This window comes from Syngnathoides biaculeatus, chromosome 16 (genome assembly GCF_019802595.1).
Source record: "Syngnathoides biaculeatus isolate LvHL_M chromosome 16, ASM1980259v1, whole genome shotgun sequence".
NCBI classification, from domain to species: Eukaryota; Metazoa; Chordata; class Actinopteri; order Syngnathiformes; family Syngnathidae; genus Syngnathoides; species Syngnathoides biaculeatus.
In genome coordinates, this window is record NC_084655.1 from 1,530,972 (window position 1) to 1,558,749 (window position 27,778).

General features: G+C 40.6%; 1 protein-coding gene across 7 annotated transcripts in view; it reads right to left on the bottom strand.

Annotated features, from left to right (window-relative positions):
* Positions 1 to 27,778, bottom strand: part of LOC133514687 (coatomer subunit zeta-1-like) — a 118,861-nt gene that overhangs the window by 3,388 nt on the left and 87,695 nt on the right. For 5 of the 7 annotated variants that reach the window (XM_061846535.1, XM_061846532.1, XM_061846533.1 and 2 more), the window contains one exon: positions 20,045 to 20,214. The exons of 1 other annotated variant lie outside the window; for it this stretch is intronic. In XM_061846535.1, the coding sequence (XP_061702519.1) occupies positions 20,045 to 20,214 (170 nt within the window). Of the gene's footprint in view, positions 1 to 20,044; positions 20,215 to 25,417; positions 27,437 to 27,778 lie in introns of those variants that run through there. One more of the 7 variants, XM_061846537.1, reaches the window with a different exon arrangement.

The following is a 27,778-nucleotide window of genomic DNA, read 5'->3' on the forward strand; positions in this document are numbered from 1 at the left end:
GTTTGGGTGAAAGTATGTCTGCGAGTCTTGTTTTCTACACTGAAACGTGAAATCAAAGCATCGATCTGTTCTGACTGACACTCATTTGAAAGAATTCCTTAGAGTGGCAACAACAGAATACAAGCCAGATTTGAAGAGGATTGTTCAAGATAAGGAATGGCAGAAGTCTCACTAAGCAGCATAGTAAGAGAAAGATGTTGTTGAAAATTATTCTATTATTGTTTGTGGACTTGCTTGAACTGTGTGTGAGTGTGTGTGTGTGTGTGTGTGTGTGGTGTGTGTGTGTGTGTGTGTGTGTGTGTGTGTGTGTGTGTGTGTGTGAGAGAGAGACTGCACACAATGTTAACTGTTGAAAATGACTGATATCATGTTGGTGTGGTTATTTTCAATAGATCTGGCTGAGCAGAGGTCTGTGTATGCGTGCATACATGATTAAAAGATGATGTTCATGTGTATGATGTGGCTCTTTGCAGTAACACAGAAAAAAAAGTGGCTCTTAGTCTCTGCCTAGTTTGCCACCCCTGCTAGACAGCCTCTCCCACCTCAGCTGTAGATCTCTGCAGTTCATCCAGAGTGATCATGGGCCTCTTGATCAGTCTTCTCCTTGTTCGAGGTGACAGTTAAAAGGGACGGCCGAAAGTCTTGGAAGATTTGCAGTGGTCTGATACTCCCTTCCATTTCAATGTGATTACTTGTACAGTGCTCCTTGAGATGTTTAAAGCTCGGGAAATCTTTTTGTATCCAAATCCGGCTTTAAACCTCTACACAACAGTATTTCGGCCCTGTCTGGTGTGTTCCTTGGTCTTCATGATGCTCTCTGCGCTTTAAACAGAACCCTGAGACTATCACAGAGCAGGTGCATTTATACGGAGACTTGATTACAAACAGGTGGATTCTATCTATCATCATCAGTCAACATTGGATCATTCAGAGATCCTCACTGAACTTCTGGAGTGAGTTTGCTGCACTGAAAGTAAAGGAGCCGAATAATATTGCACGCCCCATTTTCCAGTTTTTTATTTGTTAAAGTATAAAATACCCAGTAAATTTCATTCCTCTTCACGATCGTGTCCCACTTGTTGATTCTTGACAAAAAAAAAAAAATCTTAATGTTATATAGCTTTATGTTTGAAGACTGAAATGTGGCTAAAGGTTGAAAGATTAAAGGGAGCCGAATACGTTCACAAGGAACTGTAGCTACGGGGGGGTGCCTTTTACATCCACTTTTCCCCCTTTACCATCTGCATGCTTTCCTCAATCACGTCTGCTTTTCTACGCTCGCTCACTCTCATTCATTTTCTTAGCCGCTTATCTTCACAAGGGTCACGGGGGTGTTGGAGCCTATCCCGGCTGTCGACGAGCAGAAGGCAGGGTACACCCTGAACTGGTTGTCAGCCAATTGCAAGGCACATAGAGACAAACAGCCACACTCACAATCACACCTAGGGGCAATTTAGAGTGTCTAATCAATGACTAATCGATTTAGAATGTCTAATCAATGAAAAAAAAAAAGTCTACATGTAGAAAGCCACGGGGCTCCTCTCTCGTGATTGGCCCGTTTTAGTCACATGCTGTGATGAAGTACTTATTGTTACCCCCGAGTCCACATACCACCTATATCGCCACCTTCTCTTTTGCAGCATAATTCAACGTATCATCTGCTCATTAAGGTTCAAGGAGACACACTTCGACAGTCGCCATTGTTGTTGTTTTTTTCCTTGTTATGGAAAGAGTAGTAAAGTAAAACGGCTCCCGGAAATGACTAAAATGTGCTGAGGAAACTCCATGCTCTGTCATTCAAGTCCAGGGGTTGGCACCTTGCAGCTCTTCAACCGCATGTTGCTCTTCAGCCCTCTTCTTATGGCTCCCTGGAGCTTTTTCAAAAATGTATGAAAATATGAAAAAGATTGGAAAAGAAAAATACAGTATTTTTTGTTTTCATATGATTTCTGTAAGAGATCAAATGTGACACCAATATCAACATTTTCCAATGCTGTAAAAATGCTAATGACATTTTACCTTTTCTGTCAACAAAGATTTGCTGCATAGCCTGTAACGCGTGTTTCTTTGAGCTCAGCATGCTGGTGGCAGTCGCAAACAAACCAACAAGTGTGTAATGAGCCATGGATCGCAAAGGGAAAAAGAGAAAGATAGCTGAGGATAATAAGAGGATTTAACAGTTCTTGGATCCAATCATTTCCTTTCATTGCCAACACAGAAGGTCTGCCTTCATGTCTGCTTTGTCATGAGAAGTTGAACAATAACAAAAACAGTAATGTGGAAAGATATTTCCAGGGAAGGTATCCTACATCTGCAGCTGAGTACACAGTTGGGGGGGAAAATGCACCCGAAAAACTTGTTTGAAAGATGGAATACTTTTTCTGACAGTGATAGGAACATGAACAAATATGGAGTATAATCCATGGTGGGATCAACATTTATCATCAATAAATCCAAATATTGCAACTGCCTCAGATGAAAGGTTGCAATCATGAGTCAAGTTTAAAGTCACATTTTAAATGCCCCATGTTGAGATGGTGTCCAGTGACCGAAAACAGAAGTCACATGAAACGGGTAAGAATACAATTCTGTCTTGGGCACATATTTTGCAACAAAGTTTTCTTTTTCTTTTGTACATATATCCATGGAATGATAGCGGGATTTTCTGTTTTGTTGCTCAAGTCTGAGGATGGCTGTGATGTATTGTTTGGGACAAAAAAGAAAGAGTATTGTGCTTTTTACCTTGCACTGACTGAGCATTTGTCAAAAGCATAAGAGGATAATGCACAGACATGGAACTTATTTTAATTTTATATACTTTTACCTTTTCAAAAGGCTGCCATTTTATTAGGCATTTAAAAAAAGGTTGTTGTTCCGATTACCCTACCAACTCTAACATTTTTACGCTACGTAATAAATGGCTGGGGCGTGGTTTTCCACAGCCCCATGCAAAAATGTGCGAGCTTCTGGAGAAGCACAGGGTTAAGTCGGGTGTTTACAGCAGCCGCGCCGGCCAGGGTCATGGCCGTGCCACTTCCTCATACATGCTTCTGTGCCTCGTTGGGCACAGATTCCATTATGTATTTAAGCCTTGTTTTTCATCCCACTTGTTGCCAGACTGTTGAAATTGTGTTCACAAGCGTCAGCTAGCGTAACTGCCTTGTCCCATGTCATAGCGTTTACTTAGCCACTTCAAGTCAAGTTACGTTTTCATGTTTTGCCATGTCTGATTTTTGACAGTTTCATGTTTTTTGGACCAAACCGTTTGCCTTGTGTTTTTTTGTACCAGCGCCGTGTTGGACTGCCTTCCTGAGTATGACCTGCCTGGCAATAAACCTTCCTAAAATCCACGCTTACATCTCAGCTTCCTGCATCTAGGTCCGACCCTCTGCCTTGTTCGTGACAAGATCAAGTTTATTTATCATCTCTGCTAATATTCCAGTGTTGCGCAAAACGAGATCCCATCATGAATTTTGATCTCGTTATGCACAAGAGAGCGTGAGTTAACAAGAACAGACAAGAAGATGGCATCATAATGTGCTGGAGATGGAGTAAAAATATTGTTTATTAAAAAAAAAAGACCCTAGTTCTGAAATGTAGGAAATCGGAACCACAACATTTTTTTGGCCATACCTGTGCAATTGGAGCCTATTCATTTGTGTCTGTTGCCACCATTAATGGGAACGAGAAAAGGACGGTGCATTATTTTATGACTGGAAAGTGAAACTGGCCTATTTTCATAGCATTTACCCTTTCAAAAGGCTGCTGTTATATTTTTATAATTGCATGGTGCGTTTTATTACTCTGTCCATTGGTAGAAGGGTGCTGAGGATGGCGCTGCCAGGCAAAAGAGCAATTGGAAGACCAAAGAAAAGGTTGATGTTGTGAGGGAGGACACGAGGACAGTGGGTGTTAGAGAGGAGGATTCACGTGATAAGCTTAGAAGGAAGGAAGGAAAAAGATGACACGCTGTGGCGACCCCTAACGGGACAAGCCGAAAGGAAAAAGATTCTTATGTGAAACCTTTAGTGGTTAGTTCACGCAGTTGGCCACTGAACAGTGTAAGCGGCCACGGTGCAACTTCCAGCTGGTGGCTGGTCTTTGGAATATTTTATATTATAATATATTAATATATTACAGGGAGTCCTCAGGTTTAGACAGTCTCAACCTAAGACATTTCGACTTTACAACGCCCGTCCCCCGTCCTCCATTTTGTCTGGCTAATGCTTGTCCATGTTTATGCGCCGGGAGTATCTTTGCATTTTTTTTCCCTCCTTTTTAGACATTATCACCCAAAGAAGGAAGCTGTGTCAATTAGAAATGCTTCTGAAGCCAAAAGAAAATCCATTACCATGGAAACAAAGCTCAAAAGCATAGAAAGATTGGAGGAACAAGAGACACCAAGACCATCAAGGCTTCAGTCGGTCGACCATGGTGAGAATTATTAAAGACAATGCCTGTATTTTAGCATGTGTGATGAAGGGTTCCATTCCTCTGTCGGATACAATGATCATAAAAAAAGGTTCTATGATACTTATCAAGATGGAGAAGATTGAGGACCAGGTTCCTTCACAATAGCTAAGCACAGCCTCCTCCTTCTTCTCCATCCACCTCTCAGCAGTAATGCTAACTACATCGTCTTGTTTATTTCAATGTATTTGTTATTTCATGCAAAGTATTTTGATGTAAATTCCGACTTTATTGGTGCAATCCGACTTAAGTCGAAATTCGAGTTAAGTCGCTGCTCTAGAACAGATCTGTCGTAGACCGAGGACTCCCTCCATAGCTAATATTATATATATATATATTTAATCCTCTTCAATATTCGACTCATAAATTTCCAAAGTACACTTTACACGAACGGCAGTAATAAGCTAAAGGTGTGTCTCAAGCCTCCCGTTTAAAAATACCAAGCATCAAGCTTGAAAACACAATTGCGTCACCAGCGTTTCATAAAAATGAGGTAAAATGGAGGTGTCTAAATAAATAAGAGCACTTTATCACGATCATTGGTGGAGGCGGGCTTGTTAGTCATGCTCTCGAGGGGTGGTTGGTTGCTAGGCAATGTGTGACTCAAGACTGCACGTTGCTCGCAGAAGCGCACTCATGGGAGATCAGCACACAATCAAAGCTTAAAACAAGCAGAAAACAGTTTATGTCTCAATGCGTGTTAGCTAAAACCTTCGCGATATAATTGGGATTTACTGGGAGCTGCAAAATGGCATGCGCAGAAGACCAACGACAGCGAGCGCCCAGGACAAAAACATGAACACCAAGCTTGAGGAGAAAACGAAGACGAACACAAGAAAAGTGTTTTATTTTTCATTTTGGGATTCATTTATGGTTTAAACCAGTGGGCATAGAGAGAGAGGGTTAGATATGGAGACAATTTTCCTTCTGGCATAGACTAGTACCACGTTCATTTCTAATTCCCATGTCAAATTTTTGACACGAGTACTTCTACTACTTTAAAGTTTGCCACAATCGAGTCATTTGTGGTATTTATTTAGTGGTCTTATTAAATTCCAGTCAAATCTGCCCGATATTATGGGTAATACAGTGCCATACAGTGGCGTTCCATCGCCTGTAGCAGTTGCCATCAACTCATTCTTTGTCATGGCTTGGTGACCAAATGGCATTACTCTGTGTTGGAAAATAAACACCTCTATTGGTGAGGGTCTGTGAAAGTGATTGGTGGTAGCCGCTAATAAGTTGAGAATTCCAATGCCACTCTCTGCTGTGTAGTCTTCCTGTGATGTGCTGGCTGGTAATCCACAATGGATTGGTTGGAGTGCCGAAACAAATATCCGTCTCTTGCTATGGACCAAGGGCCATGGACGTTGAAACAAGTCACATGAATCATAATCAGATTTATTGGCCAATTGTGTAAAAACACACAAGGAATTTTTCTCTGCCAGGCCAGTGCTGACATGCAGAAGAACCAAGCAGCAGCAACAACAAATAACATGGGACATTTCTATTTATAGGAACTATTCCTTATAAGATTCATGCAAGATGTCAAATCTTCTTCATTGAGAACAGGTAAGAGATAAGTGTGTCAACATCCCATATTGTGTAAAGCTTGTTGTAGGAATAATTGTGATCATAATTCTCATACATTTGCTTCCAATAAAGAAATGCTTTGCTCTGCCCTCGATAACATGGCAGCCTCCTATCAGGAGATAGCAAGAACAAAAACATCTAATCATCACAACTGTTAGAACTGCTGCCTGTTACAGAAATGATGACCACACGTGTATTCAGCAATCTTCCACACATGCACACGCACACGAACAAACATTTAAACCTTGTTTCAAACTGTTTTGCTTGTCGTCTCCTTTTTGTAACATCCGTGTAAATAAGGGGCGTCTCAAAAATAAATAAATAGAGGTGCCGAGGAGAGGATAATCAAAGAGTGCAGTGGTGAATTGTACGAGACAGTTCCTCTCCTCTCTCCTCGCGAGACTTGAACTAGTGTCTTTGCTTCCTTTTTTTGTCCTGTTTAATGAATGTCTGATTGGTGAACCTGACATTTACTTGGTCCTTCGAGCCAGATCTCAAGATACCTGAGGTTTCCAGGGGCAGAGTCGACGTCCAGGCAAAGACCGTGGCCACGGCACTTGAGACCCTTTCCGGGACAGGGACTCAACTTTGCGTCTGGAGACTGAGGGTTGACAAGAAGCCGAAGGAAGTGAAGACATCTCTGGTGAGTAGGAAACTCACACACTCATGAGGAATGAGTGAATGCGCGTCTGGGTGACTGCGGCAGAACCAAACCTCGAGAATACTAGTCACTATCGAGTAGACTAATTAGTCTATAAAACTGAGAAAAGGGCAAGGTGTGTCCTGTCTGTGAGCTCCGTGAAACGTGTGCATGTGTAAAAGTGTGAGTGGAGGCTCGCTACCTCATTTGAACAGGAAATTGAGTGACAACTGTTTGAGGATCCAGAGGTAAGAATTCTCCGCCACTTGTGGTAGAAGCTTGAGAATGACCTCAAACGGAACGTAATTGTCACCCTGTTCAGGGGGAAGTCAGTGTAGTCACCCTAGGTGAACCACTGACTCCAACATTGGAAAAACAAATAGGAAAATAGTTGAAACACAATCTGAAAAAAAAAATAATAATGATGTGTAAGGACTAGAAGTTTGTAGAAAGCAAATGTCCTACTAAAACAAAACACCTAAATTTGTGGATAACACAATATGACTTTGCTGGCCAGCTCAACATACACACAAAAAATATATATAGTTAACTTGCAGGATAAAATAAGAGAAACACACACACACACACAAAAACCAAAAACCAAAAAAAAAAAAAAAAAAAAAAAAGCTGCACTCAAGATGATGTGAAAACGTCCATAAAAGGTATCACATCTCATAAAGTTGATGTAACATAATTCGTCCAGGGAACGGAAGACTTGAGAAAATCTTACCACTTAAATGGTGTGGAAGTACAACAAATTTGAATGACAGCAAAGTACTTTCTCACAACAGCAGGGAGTTCAAGGGTTAATATCGCTGCTAGATTGAAAAAAAAGAAAAAAAATCTGCCATTGGAAGAGCAAAATAAAACAACAATGAACCATTTGAAGAATACAGATTTGGAATAAATGCATGTTTTTAAAAAAACAGTGGCATTCCTGAAGATCACACTCCAGGGAGTGTGTCTCAAGGGCAATTAAAAAAAATGCTCTTCATGTGAATTCAAATAATCCTATAAAACAATGGATTGAAAAACATTGGATTGACAAACCGACTGGCAGCCTGTAACAATACGTTAACCAAGCACTACACCCAGAAAGAGTGCTACAAAATAAGAAAAAGAAAATTGACACCTTTCTGACAAAGAAAGGAGAACTTTATGGAGCTTTATGCGAAACATTTAATAATTGTGGCCACAGATGAGAAAGAGAGCAGCCATCTCCCCATCAAAATTGTCACAACTAATGCTCCCAAAATGCAACTTTTTAATTTTTCCCATACGTTTTTTTTTTTTTTAGGAAGAGATGGCTTGCTGAAACTGGGACAGGGCTTAATTCCCTCTCTGACAGGAAATATAAAAGTAAAAAATAAAAAAGGGAATTACTGGGAGGACAGTTAAATATCTTACAAAATAGGAACCCAGCGCTCTATTATTACACCTTACATATTCCAAACAAACCTCCCACAAGAACAGATTTCTTGCTGCAAACAGCTCAAGACGTGATTGAACAACCACAAAATGACGTAGGAAGTGACTCATTCCATGTGACAATGTAGTATAAGATGAACTTATAACAGCCCACACCAGACAAAATCATGATTATCTGTACTCAGATGGTATATCAGTCGTGGTGACAGGAACAAGACTGACTGACAAACTAAATGCACTATACAAGGAATGGACACTACCACACACGTCATTACAACGGGAGTGGAAGAGTTTGGGACAATTTGTTTTGGTAATACGAAATGTTCCTGATTGGACAGAAAAAGAACCAGATTTGGATTGGGTTGACTGAACTGTACAGACAATATCTTATTGGACAGTCTTAAACAATCTGAGACACGATGCTGCTGTATTCATGGTGGTATCACAATCTACACAGACAATACTGGAAAAATAGAGGAATAGTGACAACTACAGGGAACACAGTGACACATGCAGAGCTACTGCAAAATTTGCTCATAGCAGTTCAATTACCAAAAGAAATAGCCATATGTAAATGTGCAGGACACACATCAAATACAGACTAAGAATCATTAGGAAATGGATTTACAGATAAAATAGCAAAAGAAGCAGCAGCCAAAACCTTTATGGGATTAGCTGACCATGTAACAAATGAAGACATACTTTGAGATGATGAAACAAAATGCAACAACAAAGCTTACCAGGAGAACTAAAAATGTGGAAAAAATAAGGTACTATACATTACAAAATGAGAATTACGTCAGCACAGATACAAAAAAAAAAAATTCTACTAAAAACATTTTTTAAGTGGGCGGCAATCTTGAGCCATGGTAAGTCTCAGGTCTCAACACGGGGAATGGTAACCCTGGTACAAAGTCATTACATGATCCATGGATTTAACTTGTATGCAAAATAACTTTTTTTGTAGGGCTTGTTTGATCTGCGTGCGACATAATCCACAAGGGAATGTGCATCCAAAACGTGGTCAGTTTCCTCAAGCAACACATCCATTCATCCCTCCATCCATTTTCTTCGCTGCTTATCCTCACATGGGTCGCGGGGAGGGCTGGAGCCTATCCCAGCTGTCAACGGGCAGGAGGCAAGGTACATACACCCTGACCTGGTTGCCAGCCAATTGCAGGTCACATGGAGACAAACAGCCGCATTCACAATCACATGGAGGGGGAATTTGGACACAATGATAGATTTAGTCTCACTATACATACATTACAAGCATGTGAGGGTCTCATTCCATTCAAAACACTGTTTGGGAGACCATACAAATTACCAATAATTTCCACACAATGAGAGATAGACAAATGATGAAGGAAAAAAAAAACACACAAGTGGGTCCCTTTCAGGAGTTAAGAACCCGAAACAGCTTAAAAAATTACAAAAAGGTGGACTTGAATTCATTTGTTGATTGTAGAAAAGTTATTGCTTTTGAAACCATTGTTAACACAAACAAAACTAATTTGTTTTTATTGGCTACTTGTAAGATAGCTGTTCTCATTTCTACTGCCAAGGTCGCTGTAGTCCAGCTACACATGGGAGAGAGACTGCTGTCATAATGGCAACTAAACAGTTAAATTTTACTGTTGGGTGTTGGATGAAAACGCTACCAGTTATTTTCATTTTTCTGTTCGAGTGGTACCTGTGGGAACAACAAATTGGATAACTACATACAAAAAAGGTGTCCAAAAGATTGTGTTGTTTGCACAGATCCAGAGATAATACCAATGCTACTAATAGATAACGAATGCAAAAAAAAAAAAAAAAAAGTTGGGGGATTCTGTGTATCCATTAACTTCTCTTGAAAAACAAAAAAACTGTTTTCTAATGGCGTGTCACTAGTAAATTTCACATGCATCAATTTGATAGGACTAGAAACAAATTGAGAATTTTATCAGCATTGATGTGTAAAGCCATTTTTGTGCCGTTGTCATGGTGGTGCGGCAGTAACGGTCTTTTTGATTTTTTTACGCCGTATGCCTTTCCTGATGCAACCCTTCTGCATTTATTCGGAGAGAGTGCTGGAGCCAATCCCAGCTAACTTCGGGGAGCGGCAGACTGCACCCCGAACTGGTCGCCAGCCAGTCGCAATGCAGATGTCGACACCATCACTGAGCAGGAATCGATCTCACGCTGCCTTCACTCGAAATGTCCCTCTGAGGAAAACCCGAACTACAACGTGGCACTCAAGAGAAATGAGTTCGACATCCCTGCACTACACCATAAAAAAAAAAATGGAACACGTTACTGTGCTTTAATAACCTCATTACTGCCATTTGTTTATTCATCCTATGTCTGTTTATGAAATAACATCTACTGTACATGCAGTTTTATCCGAACACTGGCGTAGACTGGAGTAAGAGCTGAATGACATGGACAAAATAGCAGAAAGAAACACGTGGATACACCTTACACACTGTAAAAGGTCATCTCAGCTGAGTCACCCAAGGGGAAAGGTGAGCAACGACCAGCATACGGTGGGTGCAGATTTATAGTATCTGAAAATACCTGAAGGCTGGTGATGATTTAAAAGTCACCTGACGCATTTAGGGGTGACTTGGTCAACATGACTTCAAAATGGCTAAATAATATGATAGCATGTTGGGCTGCAACATTGACAGCTGTAATGATATTTTTGTTCATATGCTACCTTTGGACACCTGTAAAGCTGACAAAAATACATAACAGAACCAATAATTATACTCAGTCAACTTTGGCTACCACACATAAGATAAAGAGGCGCAACCTCATTTCAAATAACTTTGGTAAACAACTATGCGGGAGGCATGAGGCATAAGAGGAGGACTCCATGTGTGCCTCCCAGTGAATCAGTTCAGCACTTTTTCAATTCCTTGGCAGAGTCTAATTGCTGGGGATTCCATCCTTGGGCTTATGCTAAATGAAAAACCCCACTTTCTTCTCACCATTTGCCAATTTAATGCTACCTTAAACCCGAATGCCATACAAAAGAGTACATATACTATGGAGGGAGTATTTTAACCGAAAAAGCCTGAGGAACATTTTTTCATTATTATGATTATCATGTTTTACAAATAGGAAACAAAACTGGTTGTTATTAATGAAGAATGCAGCTAACAAGGTAAACTATAGTTACATCACATGCATGGGCCCTGGGCCACTAATGCGTGTAATTCCAACAGAAATTCCAACACAATGTACCCTGGAGGTAATGACTAAAACAACTCCTAACACCACTTGTCAGAAATGGAAAAGTGTTTATCCAACTACTAAGCCAGCAAATGATCAACTGATATTATCTACTAATGTTGCATTGGCTGATTTCTCCTGTGTTAGCTTGACAGGGACAGATTTTAAGGTGGGAAGTCTCAACAAAACATGCTGTCATGATATCCATCTGCAAACTGGCCCACTACTCCCATGCAGCGATTTGTTGTGGTGGTGTGTTGGTCAAAAGTTGTATGACACACTGATAAATGCAGCAGGAACATGTACACTGGTGTCACTGCTCTTATCTGTGACTGTGTTTCCATCCAAAGCAGAGGTTATACAATTGGCCACATCCATCTTTGGACCTCCCCTTGGGTTCTCCCGAAGGCGAATGTCCTCTTGGAAAGATGGAGATCTGACATACATTGATGCAAATGGCATCCCAACTGCATACCAGATGAGTATAAATTGGTTAATGAGATTGCTGCACGATGGAAATCCATCTTATGAATAAAAACGTTGACAGAATCAACTACATACATTACAATGTACAGAAACTAGGTAATTATATGGAAGCAGGCTTTATTGCCATAAGGGAACAACCAGGTGCAACCTCACTCATGACGTTCCAGAACCGCATAGCGGTCGACATGCTCCCGGCCGAGAAGGGTGGCGACTGCTCAATGTTCGGTGACCAGTGTTGTTTATTCCAAATATCACAGCACCTGATGGGTCACGCAGAAGGGCCATTCAAGGCCTCCACACCCTGAACCACAAGATGAAGGAGCACTCTGGTGTAAACACATCAGCCAGGTCTGAGTGGTGAAAATAAAAAAAAAAAAAGTTTGACAAATCTAAAAATTTGGTGTTCTCTGTCCTAGTTTCTATCGCTGTTTGCAACAATTCTTGCATTGTGTGGATGTTGTTGTATTCCCTGCATAAAGGCATCACTTAACCAAGTTATAACCACTGCTATTGCACCGACAAATTCAAAATTGGCAGAAATATATCCACTATTGGCACAACAGGGTAATGACAGTGATATTGTTGACCACGATGATGATGTTATGACTTCTCTTCCAGACCTGTTCTCTGATCCAGATTACAAGTAATTAGTGCTATATTTTCCTCCAAGTGTAAGCCGAAAGGGTGATCAATTAGATGCTTTAAGGATTTGAGCAAATTTAGGATAAAAAGGAGATTAATGTAGAAATAATTCTAAATAGTATTAAGTTACTGCTTCTGCCTGCAATGAAGAAATGCTTTGCTCTGCTCTAATTCAGTTACTGTTTCTGCCTGCAATGAAGAAATGCTTTGCTCTGCTCCAATTCAGTTACTGTTTCTGCCTGCAATGAAGAAATGCTTTGCTCTGCTCTAATTCAGTTACTGTTTCTGCCTGCAATGAAGAAATGCTTTGCTCTGCTCCAATTCAGTTACTGTTTCTGCCTGCAATGAAGAAATGCTTTGCTCTGCCCTAGATAACGTGGCAGCCTCCTAGCAGGACATAGCAAGAACAAAAACATCTAATCATCACAACTGTTAGAACTGCTGCCTGTTAAAGAAATGATGACCACACATGTATTCAGCAATCTTCCACACATGCACACGCACATGAACAAAAATTTACACCTTGTTTCAAACTGTTTTGCTTGTCGTCTCCTTTTTGTAACATCCATGTAAATAAGGGGCGTCTCAAAAATAAATAAATAAATTGATGTGCCGAGGAGAGGATAATCAGAGAGTGCAGTGGTGAATTGTACGAGACAGTTCCTCTCCTTTCTCCTCGGGAGACTTGAACTGGTGTCTTTGCTTCCTTTTTTGTCCTGTTTAATGAATGTCTGATTGGTGAACCTGACACTTGTACAAAGTCCCTTTACCCGTTCGCGGTTCCAGTCTAAATTGACGAATCATGCGACAGTCTACAAAATATACTACGAATACTAATATTGATTGGACCAGCAGGATGTGAGAGAGTATCCCAACAATAGCACAAGGCAGAAAATGGTAAATTTGCTGATCAAAAATTTGATGACTTAATTGCTAGACGGAAAAAAACTGTTTGAATTCCTGCTAGTTTCAACTTGCATTGATCTGTTGCGCTTTCTCAACGGGAGGAGCTCGAAGAGCTGGTGGCCAGGATGTGGAGGATCAGGAATGGATCCTGCCTGCTTTGGACCGAGTTCAAATTGCATGTACAGTAAAGAAAATTAAGTATTCGTACAGCCTGCTATATTGCAAGTTCTACCACTAAGAAATCATGGAGGGGTCTGAAATTTTAATCGTAGGTGTATGTCCACTGTAAGAGAGATAATCCCAAAAGAACAATCCAGATATCACAATGTATAATTTTTTAAACAATTTATTTGTGTGATACAGCTGCAACTAAGTATTTGAACACCTGTCTATCAGCTAGAATTCTGACCCTCAAAGACCTATTCGTCCGCCTTTCAAAGTCCGCCTCCACTCCATCTATTATCCTGAATCATATCCACCTCTGTGAGGTCGTTAGCTGCATAAAGACACCTGTCCACCCCATGCAATCTAAACTGAAATTAAAATTTTGATCGTTACATGCATAAAAACCCAACTGTGGATTTTTTTCGTTTTATGAGTGTCAGAGGTTTTCCATTGTAAGACAACAACATTCTGACACCCCAAGGATATATCATAAGCATGAAGAATGTTACTATGGTTACCGTTACAGTGATACCAAAGCATCACATTTTGGAACCTAACCACTTTAGGGTAGACATTTCATCCAGGTGTCCCTATAGGTTTGGTGTCTTTTAATTTCTTCACTGGCCGTCAGCTATTTTGAGATACTATAAATCTCCACCCAGCTTGTTAACCAGTCTTTAGCTCACCTCCCCAATCGGATCCTGGAATGAAAGAACCTTTTTACAATGTACCTGATGAATCCAAGTTAACCTTTCTGCTATTGTTGTCAGTAAAACTTGAAATGGACTTTCCCACTTGGGCGAGTACCAGTGCTTCTTCTTAATGGTTCTTACCAGAATCCAGTCTCCTGGTTCCACCAAAGTGATGTCCTGCTGAGAAACAGAATGGTCTTCACCAGCGAGGGTTTGCATTTGCTGTTTTTCAAACATTTTTCGCATGTAATCGGCAAGATTACGTTCTTCCCATTGATTTTTAAATTGAGGTAATCTATAGGGTCGCCCAACCAATGTCTCATATGGTGTTAATCCCTCAATACTCATTATATTAATATATAATTTCACTAAATCTAGACATTGTGTCCACGTCCTCCCCGTCTCTTCAATGCACTTCTTGAGTCCGTTTTTAATGGTACCATTCATTCTCTCTACGAGTCTGGCACTTTGAGGGTGATAGGCGCAATGTTTTTTAAACTCAATGTGGAACAATATTCCTATCTTTTTAATGATTTGGTTTACAAAATGGGCTCCATCATCACTATAAATTCTTTCTGGTATGCCTTAGCGAGATATTATGTCTTTACAGAGTGCCTTTGCCACTGTCAAGGCATCTGGATGTTTTGTTGGGAAAAGTTCGATCCATTTTGAAAATGCATCTATTATAACCAAACAATACGTTTTCCCTTCACTTTGATTGAGTTCTATAAAGTCCATGTGGATAATTTGGAATGGATACTGTGGTTTGGGAAAATGTCCTCTTTTTGGTTTTAAATTTCCTTGTGGATAATGTGTAGCGCATGTTAAACATGCCCTACAAAAATTTTTTGAATAGGAATTAAATCCATATCTTGTATAATGTTGATTTACCTGCCCTACCATCCCTTCTGTTGAGACATGTGTTAACCCATGGCTCAAAATAGCAGCCCATTTATATAGGTTTTTTGGCAAGATAGGTTTATTGTTTGGTCATACATAGATGTCATTTTTTTGCATAGCCCCATTTTTCTTCCATATTTCTTGTTCCGTTTTTGGACTTTGTTGCTGCATCTCTTGAAGTGTGTCTTGTTCTAGATCTGTAGCTGTGTCAATTATCGTTATTTGATTTTTTTCCAGATGCAGCTTCCGTTGCTATCCTATCAGCAAAAGCGTTTCCCATCAAATCATATCTTGGTTTGTTGTGTGTGCGGCACATTTGCAGACGGCAACAAGTTTTGGCAATTGTATTGCATTCAGTAATTCAACTAACAATTTTGCATGTGTTATTTCTTTGCCCGTGGATGAAATCATCCTCCTATTTTTCCAGTACTGTGGAAAAACGTGCACCGTTGAAAATGCATATTGCCTGTCTTTATAAATTGTTGCAATTTTATCTTTCATTGTTTTACATGCTTCAGTTAGTGCTACTAGTTCTGCTGCTTGTGCAGAATAATGCGATGGCAATTTCTGTGCTTTTAAAATTGTATCTTTTGAAACTACAGCGTATCCCGATTCTGGTTTCCCAAATGTATTCCTTTTAGATGACCCATCTACAAGATAATTTCACCTGTTGGTAATGGTTGATCCTTTAAATCGTTTCTACTTTTTGCCATTTTCTCTGCCAATTCTTGGCAGCCATGTTTTGTTCCATCCCTCGGAAGGGGAAGCAATGTTGCTGGATTGAGAGTTGTACATCTTTCTATTGTGACGTGGTTGGGACAACAGTGTTGCCATGCATGATAGATGCCTGGCTGGTGATAGAAATGTCATGTTTCTCTGTAAAAGTAATGCTGCGACTGCGTGAGGAACACGCAGCACCAGAGGGTGGAACAAAATTTGTGCAGTAACCTCAATAGCCATTGATGCTGCTATGACTGCTCTCACACAATGCGGAAGTGCACATGCTACACTATCTAATTTGGATGAAAAATAAGCTATCGGTTTCATTTTATCTCCGTGTCTTTGGGTTAAAACCGAGGTCATAAAATGACCTTTACAATCAACCATTTGATAAAAGATTTTATCATAATTTGGCAAGGCTAAAGGTGTGCTTAACACTAGGGCTTGTTTTATATCGCAAAATGCTTTCTCTGCTTCTTCCATCCATTTCAACCATGATGTCATTTTTAAGTCTTCCTCATACATTAATTTATGTAATGGAGCTATCAATTCTGCATAATTTGGTACCCAAATTCGGAAGTAATTTGTCAGTCCCAAAAATGACATTTGTTTTTTTGTTTGTGGCTTTGGAGCTTGAAGAATAGCAGTCTCTGTTTTCCAATATTGTCCTTCCTCCCGCGCTTAGATTGTGCCCTAAGTATTTAACTTGTTTCTGGCAAATTTGGAGTTTTGTTTTGCTGACCTTATGCCCTTCCTCAGCCAGATGCTTTATAAGAGCTACTGTGTCTTTCTCACGTTTCTTTATCTGGGGATGCAATCAGTGCATCATCTACATAAACTAAGACTTGACTGTCACCAGGAGGTTGAAATCTAAACATGCTTGCCATCATTATTTGAAAATATATAGTTGGACTTTCATAGTAACCTTGAGGTAGTCGAGTAAAAGTAAATCGCTTACCTCCAAATGTAAATTCAAACCAATACTGACATTCTTCAGCCACTGGAATTGAAAAAAAATACATTACTTATATCTACTACAGTGAATATTAGCGCGTCTGGTCTGAGGGAATTCAGCCAAGTGTATCGGTCAGGCACGCAAGGTGCTCGCTGTATGACTGCACTGTTTACAGCTTGTAAATCTTGGACCAACCGCCATCCTACTGAGGGTGGTGCTTTCTTAACTGGGAAGATTGGAGCATTGCAAGATGACTCATTACATGGTATAATTACTCCTGCCTTTTCCATGTCTTTTATCACAGGCTTTATTCCCTCATATGCATCTGGTTTTAAAGTATATTGTTTAATACATGGTCGATATTCAGATTTTGGTCTTATTTGGACTGGTAAGGCTCCTTTTATAAGTCCTACATCAGATGGCCCTTTGGACCATAATTCATCCAGAACATCTTTTAGGAGAGCTTCCTCCCATTCTGTCAACATCATGTCTCATCCTTGCAACATATTTAAATGTATTCCTGCTTGGACTTGAACAGTCCAAAACAGTGCTCGTCGAGCCAATCCAGTGGATTCGCTCACTTCTGTATTGACGGAAGTAGAAATCCAATCTATTGCATTTTGGCCTTGTTTGACTATTGTACCCATTTCTTTCCATTCTTGTTGATTGCTTTTATACAGACAAATATGTGGTGGGTTCCATTTTTAGACAGGCTTTCTATGTTTTTGTTTAAGCGGACTGCTGCCACTGTGGTACTCTCTGAGTCGGTGTACACGTAGGTTATTGTAATTCTTGTCAGTGTGAATTTTACCAGTTCTTTTTCATATCTTGTATCTGGCTTGGATGTGGTTTTGTACCAGAGTCTGGCATGTAGGTCATCGTCATCTTATTTTGCCTTTTTGAAATTAATTTTTCACCTTCCTTTAACAGTGCTGTCCCTACTTCGCAGGGCAGTTTATTTGGAAGAGCAAGTGTGTAATAGTAGTGGGGTGAACAGGTTCCCTTAAGAACGTACATGTCACCCTTTCGCAATTCCGATTTTCTTCTCACTGCCATGTGTCCTTCAGCAGTTTGGACTATGCCTAATCCTAGCCTCAATAACCCATCTCTTCCCAGGAGATTCACTGGGCATTCAGGAAACATTAATATGGACATTTGGCAGGATTGTCCCTCAGGGTCCCTTATCCAAACTGGTTCTGTTTCAGCTACATTGGACAGTTTTCCACTAGCGGAGCTAACCACTGCATGACCACCACTTCTTACATATGGAATGTTTTGATTACAGGCCGTTCTACATGCACCTGTGTCACACAGAAATTTTATTGATTCGCCATTTACAATCAATGTTATTTCTGGTCTACCACTTTTCACAGTCAGTATTTCTTGTAAATTTAAAACCTCTTTTAAATTGTCTCCTGTTTCTTTACTATCTAATGATTTTTTTTATCTCAGCCTAGTCATGCGGACGGGCTTTGTGTGGAGTTTTGATATGGACAATTCCGTGCAATGTGACTCTCTTCCCCGCAACACCAACACCCTGTCCGGTACTGATATTAATCTGGTCTAAACCTTCCTCGTCCTATTCCTCCTCCTCGGCCTCTACCCCGGCCTCTGGATCCTCCTTTTCCTCTGTTATTTTGAGTATAAGAACATTTTTGTTCTTCACTCTAGAAGGAGTCATTTGGATTTTGTTTCTTTTTTTCTTTTGTCACTTTTTCAGCATGGAGGGCATGTTTCTGTACCCAAATTCTAATAGCATCTCTAGACCCTGCATGGAGAGCATTTTTTAGTTGTTGTTGGAAAGGCATTCGCATCTCCATCATCCTGTAGACCACTATGTAATTTAAAAGCTGTGGCCAGTCTTACTCTATAGTCGTCAAATAACTCCTTATCCTTTTGTGTGACTCTGCTTATTTCAGTATAATTAGCTCTCGCTTTGAAGTGTTGAATTGCTCTTTCAATTAGTCCTCGAATCCCATGAGTCAATTCGGGACCATTATGTGAAAGGACGTCATTTTCATCCCTTGGATTCCAATTTCCTCTAATATTATGCCAATCTAGCCCTAAGGCGGACATCGAGACCTGCTGGACTTCACCTCCATTAAGGTGGTAAGAATGTCTTAAATTCTCAATCTCTTCAACAAATTGGGTGATGTCGGTTAACCCTTCAATGGCCTTCTTAACATCCTCCATAGTCCAAGTCCTATAAACTAAAATAGTCGGTTCGGCGTAGTCTTGTGTGTCCGGGTTGGCCACTTGTATCATTGGAAAAATGTTTTCCTCATTAGGAGGGAGAGATGTGGCCTGAGGTGCAGTCGGCACCGGTGAAAGTGCTTTTCCTAAGGTTTTGGACCAAGTCCAGTCTGTCCCGTTTGATCTCATCATTCTTTGTGAAGTCATGTCATAATGTGGAGGTGGCAGCGGTAGGTAGAGGAGCATTCACACTAACCTCTCTTTGATGCCGGGATGTCGGTCCTGTCTCGTCATCCTCTTTCCGATGAAACATAATTTCATTTCCTTGACTTACTCTGTCCATTTGTTCACGTACCTTTTCTTTCTTTTCCTCATGTTTTTTTCTTCTTACCGTCTTCTTTCTGTAATGCTATTTTCATCCAGTATTCTGTCTCATCATAACCATGCTTTTTCTTGTTTTTCTCCATATGTTTTGTGTTTTTTTTTATTATAGACTCTTGCAAGGTCGGTATTTTCTGTCTATTTAACTGACTGGCGAAATTATATTTGGATATCCATATGTCTAAATATCTATTTGTATATGTATTTCCAATCTTTATACTGCAGTGTGTTTCTAAGTTTATTCTTACTACTATTTTTTCCCATTATAGTCACTTTAAAGAGAATTATTGCCTTTATTTATTTTCTACAGTTGTGTGTTTAGTTTACAACTGAAGTTTACAACTGAGAGTATACCACTACTTCCACATTTTCTCTTGCACACGGGAATAGGGGATATATTGCGAAGCTATTTACACAGGGAATTTAAGTGCGCGACAGGGCTCCGTCACCCTCAGGGTGCTTTGGGAATTTTAGGAGCAATAGCTATTTACACACGGAATTTAAGTGTGTGACAGGGCTCCGTCGCCCACAAAACTGCTTGACATTGACTAGTATAGGACAAGGCTTGATCGTGTATCCTTACACGCTTTAATGACTCCCCGTCATTTACTCTTTGAACCGGTTTCACTCTTTTTACTCCAAAATTGGACTCACCCTGTTGTCTTCCGTCCGCCTCTCTGGATCCCGTCAACCATCGGATACCAGCCGGCGGGCTGCACACTAGTCGTGGAAAGGGTCTTGAAACTCAGAAGGAGTCTGCCGTGGCCACGGTCTTTCTGGTATTCAACACACCCGTTGGAATCCTCAGGCATCTTGGGATCCGGCTCGAAGGAGCAATTTAAAGTCAGGTTTAAACAGCCTAGGACATTTAATGTAAAATTAACAAGGAAGGAAGACAAGAGGAACTTCTGGCTCCCGAGGAGAACGTGGGATGTGTTTCTTTCACAATCCCCAACCCGTTCTACCCACATCTCCACGTCTCCCCTTTTTATTAACTTTGCAATCCAAAACGTAACAAACACAGCAAACACGATAGAAAACATAACCGTAAGCAGGTGTGACATGCAATGCAAACATGAGTCACGAAACAAAGTAACTACGGCATACAAAGAAACGAAATGCAGCGCGTTCTTCATTAATGTGTTGAGCGCTTGTGTCGCATCTTGGTGTCGTCGTCTCCTCGTCTCAGTCTTGTGAAGTCATCCTCGTCAAGCTACAAGAAGTACATCCTTTGCTTGGCTTTTTTGAGGATGGAGTTGATGTTAGTCTTCCACTTCATGTCCTTTGAGACTGGAATTGTCAAGAACTTGAAAGTCTCGACTGTTGACACAAGTTTCAGGGCCAGTGACAGTGTCAGGGGCAGCTGTGGTGAAGGATGGCTCCTGAAGTCCACAATAATCTCAACAGTCTTTAGAGTGTTCAATGCCAGGTTGTGTTAACCACACTAAACCTCCAGTCTCGCCACGTCCTGTCGATATGCTGACTCATCGCTGTCTTTGATGAGGCCAATGATCGTGGTGTCATCTGTGAACTTCAGGAGTTTGACAGTCGGATGCCACAAGGCGCAGTCGTTAGTGTCGAGCGAGAAGAGCAGAGGGGAGAGGACAAACCTTGGGGTGCCCCTGTGCTGATACTGCGCGTGGATAAGGTGGTGTCCCCCAGCCTCAACTGCTGTATCCTGCCCGTCAGGAAGTTGCTGATCCACAGGTGGTGTCCCCCAGCCTCAACTGTTGTGTCCTGCCCATCAGGAAGTTGCTGATCCACCAGGAGATGACAGGCGAGATGCTGAGCCGGAGAAGTTTGGAGGAGAGGAGTTTTGGGATTATGGTCTTAAACGCAGAGCTGAAGTCAATGAACAGGATCTTCGTATAGCTACTCTCGCTGTCGAGATGTTCAAGGATGAAGTGCAGGTCCATGTTGACTGCATCATCCGCAGACCTGTTTGCTCGATAGGCAAACTGCAGTGGGTCCAGCTAGGGGCCTGTGACGCTCTTGAGGTGGTCCAGCACAAGGCGTTCAAAGGACTTCATGACTACAGATGTCAAAGCAACAGACCTAAGACTGCTGCTTTTTGGGGGACCGGTATAATTTTGGAGCATTTAAAGCACGTTGGTACTTCACACAGTTGTAGAGACCTGTTGAAGATCTTTGTGAAGATAGGTCTGGGCCTGGCGCTTTGTTGATCTTATGTTGTTTGAAGATCTGTCTAACGTCCTTTTCATGGATGTTAAATGGTGGAGTGGAAGGTGGTGCAGCTCGGTGGGTGCATGGAGTGGAAGTGTCTATTTCGAATCTACAGTTAAAGCTATTAGGTTATCGGCTAGCCTGCTCTTGTTTTCTACCGGGGAAGAACGTCGCTTGTAGTTAGTAAGTGATTGTAATCCTTGCCAAACTGAGTTGGAGTCATGAGCACCGAGATGTTTTTCCAGTTTAGCTGCATAGTCCCTCTTTGCACTGTTAATTTCTTTAGTCAGCTGGTTTCTTGTGCGATTGTAGAGGGCCCTGTCCCCACTACAACATCCAATCTCTTCAACCTGGTGTCGCCTAAGTCTTCATTTTCATGCGGGGCCTCGCATGACCTTTACCATAATTACATGTTGATGCTCACATACATGTCTAACGAAGCTCTAAAGGGCTACAAGCCAGTGCAATCTTTAGGCCAAGCCCACATAAATTCAGAGGGTTGCGTCAGGAAGGGCATCTGGCTTAAAACTTTACCAAACAAATATGAGCGTTCATCAAAAGAATACCATACCGGATCGGGTGTGGCACCATTAACCTCCTGGGCATCGGTGTAAATTCAGCTACTGTGGGTCGAAGACAAAGAAGAGGAGGAAAGGGGATGCATCGGTAGAAGAAGAGGAATGCACAGAGCCTACAACTAAGTGTAGGGACTTTGAGTCTTGGGACTATGACAGGAAAAGCTCAGGAGTTGGTTGACAAGATGATTAGGAGAAAGGTTGATATCTTGTGCATCCAAGAGAGCAGGTGGAAAGGTAGTAATGCTCGAAGTTTAGGGGCATGGTTTAAATTGTTTTACCATAGAGTAAATGGAAAGAGTAATGGAGTAGGGATTATTTTAAAGGAAGAGCTGGCTAAGAACGTCTTGGAGGTTAAAGGAGTATCAGCTCGAGTGATGAGGCTGAAACATGAAATTGATATTTGTAGAACGTAATTAACGGCTGTGCCCCTCAGGTAGCATATGACCTAGAGTTGAAAGAGAAATTATGGAAGGTGACTACATGAAGTAGTTCTGAGCATCGCAGACTGAGCGAGAGTTTGATTGGTGCAGATTATAATGGACATGTTGGTGAAGGAAACAGGGACGATGAGGAAGTGATGGATAAGTAAAGAAAGGAACATTGTGGGACAGATGGTGGTGGACTTTGCAAAAAGGATGGAATTGGCAGTAGTGAACACTTTTTTCCAGAAGAGGAACACGGGGTGACCTACAAGAGCAAAGGTAAAAGCAGGCAGGTGGATTACATTTTGTGCAGACGATGTAATCTGAAGGAGGTTACTGACTGTAAAGTAGTGGTAGGGGAGAGTGTAGCTTGACAGCATAGGATGGTGGTGTGTAGGATGACTCTGGTGGTGGGTAGGAAGATTAAGAAGACAAAGGTAGAGCAGAGAATCATGCGGGGGAAGCTAAGAAAGGAAGAATGTTGTGCGGCCTTTCGGAAAGAGGTGATACAGGCTCTCGATGGACACGAAGAGGTCCCGGAAGACTGAACTACTACAGCCAGGGTGATCAGAGAGACAGGCAGGAGAGTACTTGGTGTCTTCTGGTTGGAAAAGGGAGAAGGAGACTTTGTGGTGGAACCGCAAAATACAGGACGTCATACAAGGAAAAAGACTTGTGAAGAAGTGGGACACAGAGGAATGAGGAGAGGCAAAAGGAATTGAGATGCAGTGAAGACTAAACAAGCGGTTTATGACAACATGTAAACTAGGTATGACACAAAAGTAAGAGAAAAGGAACTTCACAGGTTGGCCAGACAGAGGGACAGAGATGGGAAGGATGTGCAACAGGCAAGGGTGATTAAGAATTGAGCTGGACATGTGTTGACTGGTGCCAGTAGTGTGCTAAATAGATGGAAAGAATACTTTGAGAAGTTGATGAATGAAGAAAATGAGAAAAGGATGCTTAGACGAGGCAAGTGTTAAGGACCAGGAAGTGGCAATGATTATTAAGGGGGATTTTAGAAAGACACTCATGAAGATGAAAAATGGAAAGGCAGTTGGTCCTGATGACATACCTGCAGAGGTATGGATGTAATCTGGCGAGGTGGCTGTGGAGTTTTTGACCAAGTTATTCAATAGAATACTAACCGGCGAAAAGATGCCTGAAGAATGGAGGAAAAGTGTGGTGGTTCACTTTTTTTTTTTTTTTTTTAAATAAAAAAAGGTGATTTACAGAGTTGTGGGAACTATAGAGGAATGAAGTTGCTTAGCCACACACTGAAGTTATGGTAAAGAGTGGTGGAGGCTAGACTCAGGACAGAAGTATCTGGGAGTAATATTTAGGTTTCATACCTAAAAAGAGTATCACAAATGCATTATTTGCCTTGAACATGTTAGTGGAAAAGGACAGAGAAGGTCAGAAGGAGCTACATTGTGTCTCAGGGGATCTGGGGAAAGCCAAGAACCAAGAACTGTGGAAATGCATGCATAAGTCTGGTGTGGTGGAAAAATATCAGAATCGGAGAGGATTTGTATGAGGGCTGCAGAACAGTGGTGAGGTGTTTCATAGGTGTGACAGAAGAATTTAAGTTGGAAGTGGGATTGCATCGGGGATCAGCTCTGAGCCCTTTCCTGTTTGCTGTGGTAATGGATAGGATGACAGATGAGGTTAGATTGGAATCTCCTTGGACCATGTTGTTCACAAATGACATTGGGATCTGCAGTGAAAGCAGAGGCATACACTGGAAAGGAGAGGAATAAAAGTTAGCCTCAGTAAAACTGAATCTCGTGGATGAGAGGGGAGGAGGGGGAAGAGTGAGGCTATAGGGAGAGGAGATAAGGAGGGTGGACGACCTCAAATACTTGGGGTCAACAATTCAGAGCAAGTGCTAAGGAAGTAAAGAAACGGATCCATGCAGGTTGGAACAGCTGGTGTGTTATTTGGCCGAAGAGTCAAAGTTTATAAAACAGTTGTGAGGCCAGCAATGATGTATAGATTACAGACAGTGACACTGACGAGACAAAAAAAAGAAAAAGCAGAGCTGAAGTGGCGGAAATGAATATGTTGAGGTTCTCTCTAAGAGTGAGCAGGTTGCATGGGATTAAAAATGAGCTCATTAAGAGTGACTGCCAAAGTTAGATGTTTTGGAAACAAGGGGTGAGAGAGCAGACTTCGATGTGGATGTGTCCAGAGGCAAGAGAGTGAGTATATTGGAAGAAATGTGCTGAGGATGGAGCTGTCAGGCAAAAGAGTGAGAGCAAGACCAAAAGGGAGTTTGATGGATGTCGTGAGGGAAGACATGAGGGCAGTTGGGGTTAGAGAGGAAGATGCAGGAGATAGGCTAAGATGGCAAAAGATGACACGCTGTGGCGACCCCTAACGGGACAAGCCGAAAGGAAAAGAAGAAGCTCACGTATATATCTGACCTCACATGATCCTTTGACATGCCACTTTGTTTTATAACTCTTTGCAGAACAAATTTTATAGCTCATGATGCCTTTACTGTTTTATAACCCTTTAAAGTCCCAGTTTTATTTTTTAAGTGCCAGGTGCCAGTTCGTGCCATTTTGAAGTACTGTGTTTATTGGGAACACAGAAATCCAAATGGTCCAACCCAAAACCTGCTAAAACAAACCTGAGGTCCAGGGTCATAAATCCGTTACCAGTGACGCCACTTCATGGTTTGGAATAAACATTTTGGCAACAACTACAGTCCTGTCTTCCGGTGACGTCAGGGTCAATGACGTTATGTCTGGCCAATGAGGTAATGTCTGGCCATCTGTCATTTTGAAACAAGGCGGATATTATACTTTTAGTTCAATGAAAGCATACTTGAAACATGGTTTAATTTTTTTTTTTAATTTCCAGTCTTACATACGTCCTTGTTAGTGAAGTAAAAAGTGTAGTAGTAGAAGTATAATATTGTTTTAATATAAAATATTTAACGTCAACACAAAAATCCTTTGTACTATACTTAACATTCATAACATTTCATTGACCATCATTGACGAGTAACAAAGCCATTGAGAACAATATATTTTTTTAGACATCCACCAAAACTCAATTACCCTTTTTTTCATAAAATAGTCAGTACCTATCTGTTAAAAATAAAAACCCACAATATTGACTGACATAACTTGAAACAGATAAAAGTAATGATAAATAAATTTGAAAAATACTGATAACTTACTGATGAAATTCTGGCATTGCTTTTGATTTAGGGTCCAAAAGAATAATAGAATCACAAATTCAGCCTGAAAAAATACCCTTCACTTAAAGGGGAGTTTGCAGTTTTCATAATTTGACTAAGATTTGAATGTAGCCTCATTTGAGCTTCAATGTATGCCCACCCATTTCTGGCACACTTTGAGCTTGCGTGAAGGTAAACATATGATATTAGCCATGGCTACTACATTCCTAGCATGACTTGCCATGGTTGTTACAAAACACCAAGTGGTACCGATTTCATATACTGATTCGCCTTCTTTTCCTTTCGGCTTGTCCCGTTAGGGGTCGCCACAGCGTGTCATCTCAGATGAATGCATATACATTTTTAATATAATCTATATTGTATTACTTATGTACAATATATGGTATTGATGTATTTTTGGGTATGTGCAATCAGTTGAAAACCAAAAAGAGGTTCTAAACTCATCAGTCGAGCAGAAAAGTTGCTTTTAGTCAACACTGACATCTTGTTTAAGCTTTCTGTCTCTTCCTCGGTCATGGTGGGATTTAAAACATAGTAATCTCTATATCACGGTTCATTTATGAAGATTTTTTAAATCATTTTTATAGATCAGTGTTGATGATAAAGTTTGGATGCAGACTTTTTTAATTCATTCTTGGAAGTATGGGACTTGATCAGCAGATCCTTTGAATCAAAAATCAAGGAAAAAAATATAATCAGGACATATTTTATATATATTACATATTTTTGTTTTGTTTTTGTCAAGCCATTTTCCTTTGGCAACGGATTTGGAACTCGGAAGCTCATTAATTAGAAGTACTGCATGTCACAATGTGATCATGAAAAAGCAAAGCGACGTGTTAAGTTTGGGTGAAATGTGAAACTTTAAAAAAAATGTTAACATTTTTATTTCATTTACAACTACTTTGTACTGTACTGGGCACTTTTGGCCAAGGAAAAAAAAACTACAAAACAATAATTTTGTCATGTTCAGTAATATGGAAGCATTTGAATATTTTCTGATAATTAAAATCAAAATCAAAATTAGAGGAGGCCTTAAATAGGACCAAAACTGATGATTATTTTTATAGGCTTGTTTTAATAATATTCCATTGAAAGGTCAAATAGTTTTAACATCAATGAAAGTTTTTTTTTAACTGCAAACTCCTCTTTAATATTTTGTTGCATAACATTTTGAGGAAAATCATTTTAATTAAACAATTTCTATAAATCTCAGACATCAGCACTGACCATTCCTAATAAGTTAAATGCTCCAGCTGTTTGAACGATGCCTTTTCCAGACTGTTTCACTTCTGTTTTGAGACCAATGCCTTTATAGTCTTGACATTACATCACAACCTACAGAGATTCAAGACACCCTGTGCCAAATGAAATAAAGCAGCTCAGAACAAAACAGAGTCCTCCATTTTTCCCAGATAGCTAGTTAGAGTTCATTTTATAAATGCTTTATTTTTGAATCTCTGAACATTGACCTAATGTGACTGATGTTTGTGACTTCCTAGCTTCAAGTTATTTCAGTGAACAAAGCCCTTCAATTAACGTGTAAAATAAACTTTAGGTTAACATGTTGTTGAAACTGCCATCCGATAGCTTGACATCTTTGCTATTTCAGTATGGACCATTTGATCTGATCTTTGGCTGACTGCAGGACCTGGAAAAATCAGGCAAGACATTACATGTAACATAATTCAACATGACTTATTTGTTCACACCGTTTTGAACTGCAAGTGACAATTTACATATCGCTATACCAAAGGACACGTAAATAACCACTAGATGTCACACTGATAATATCTTTTTAGTTAAGCAGGTAGTAGCAAAGTAAGTAAAGCAGTAGCAAAGCGGACCTTTTTTAAGTGAATAATATCCGTCAATTTTCAGAATCGACTTTCCTCATTGGCACCCATCTTAGCTAATTTCGGGCGAGAGGCGGGGTACATCGTGAAGTGGGTGCCAGCCAGTCGCAGGGCAGAAACAGACATCTATTCACACT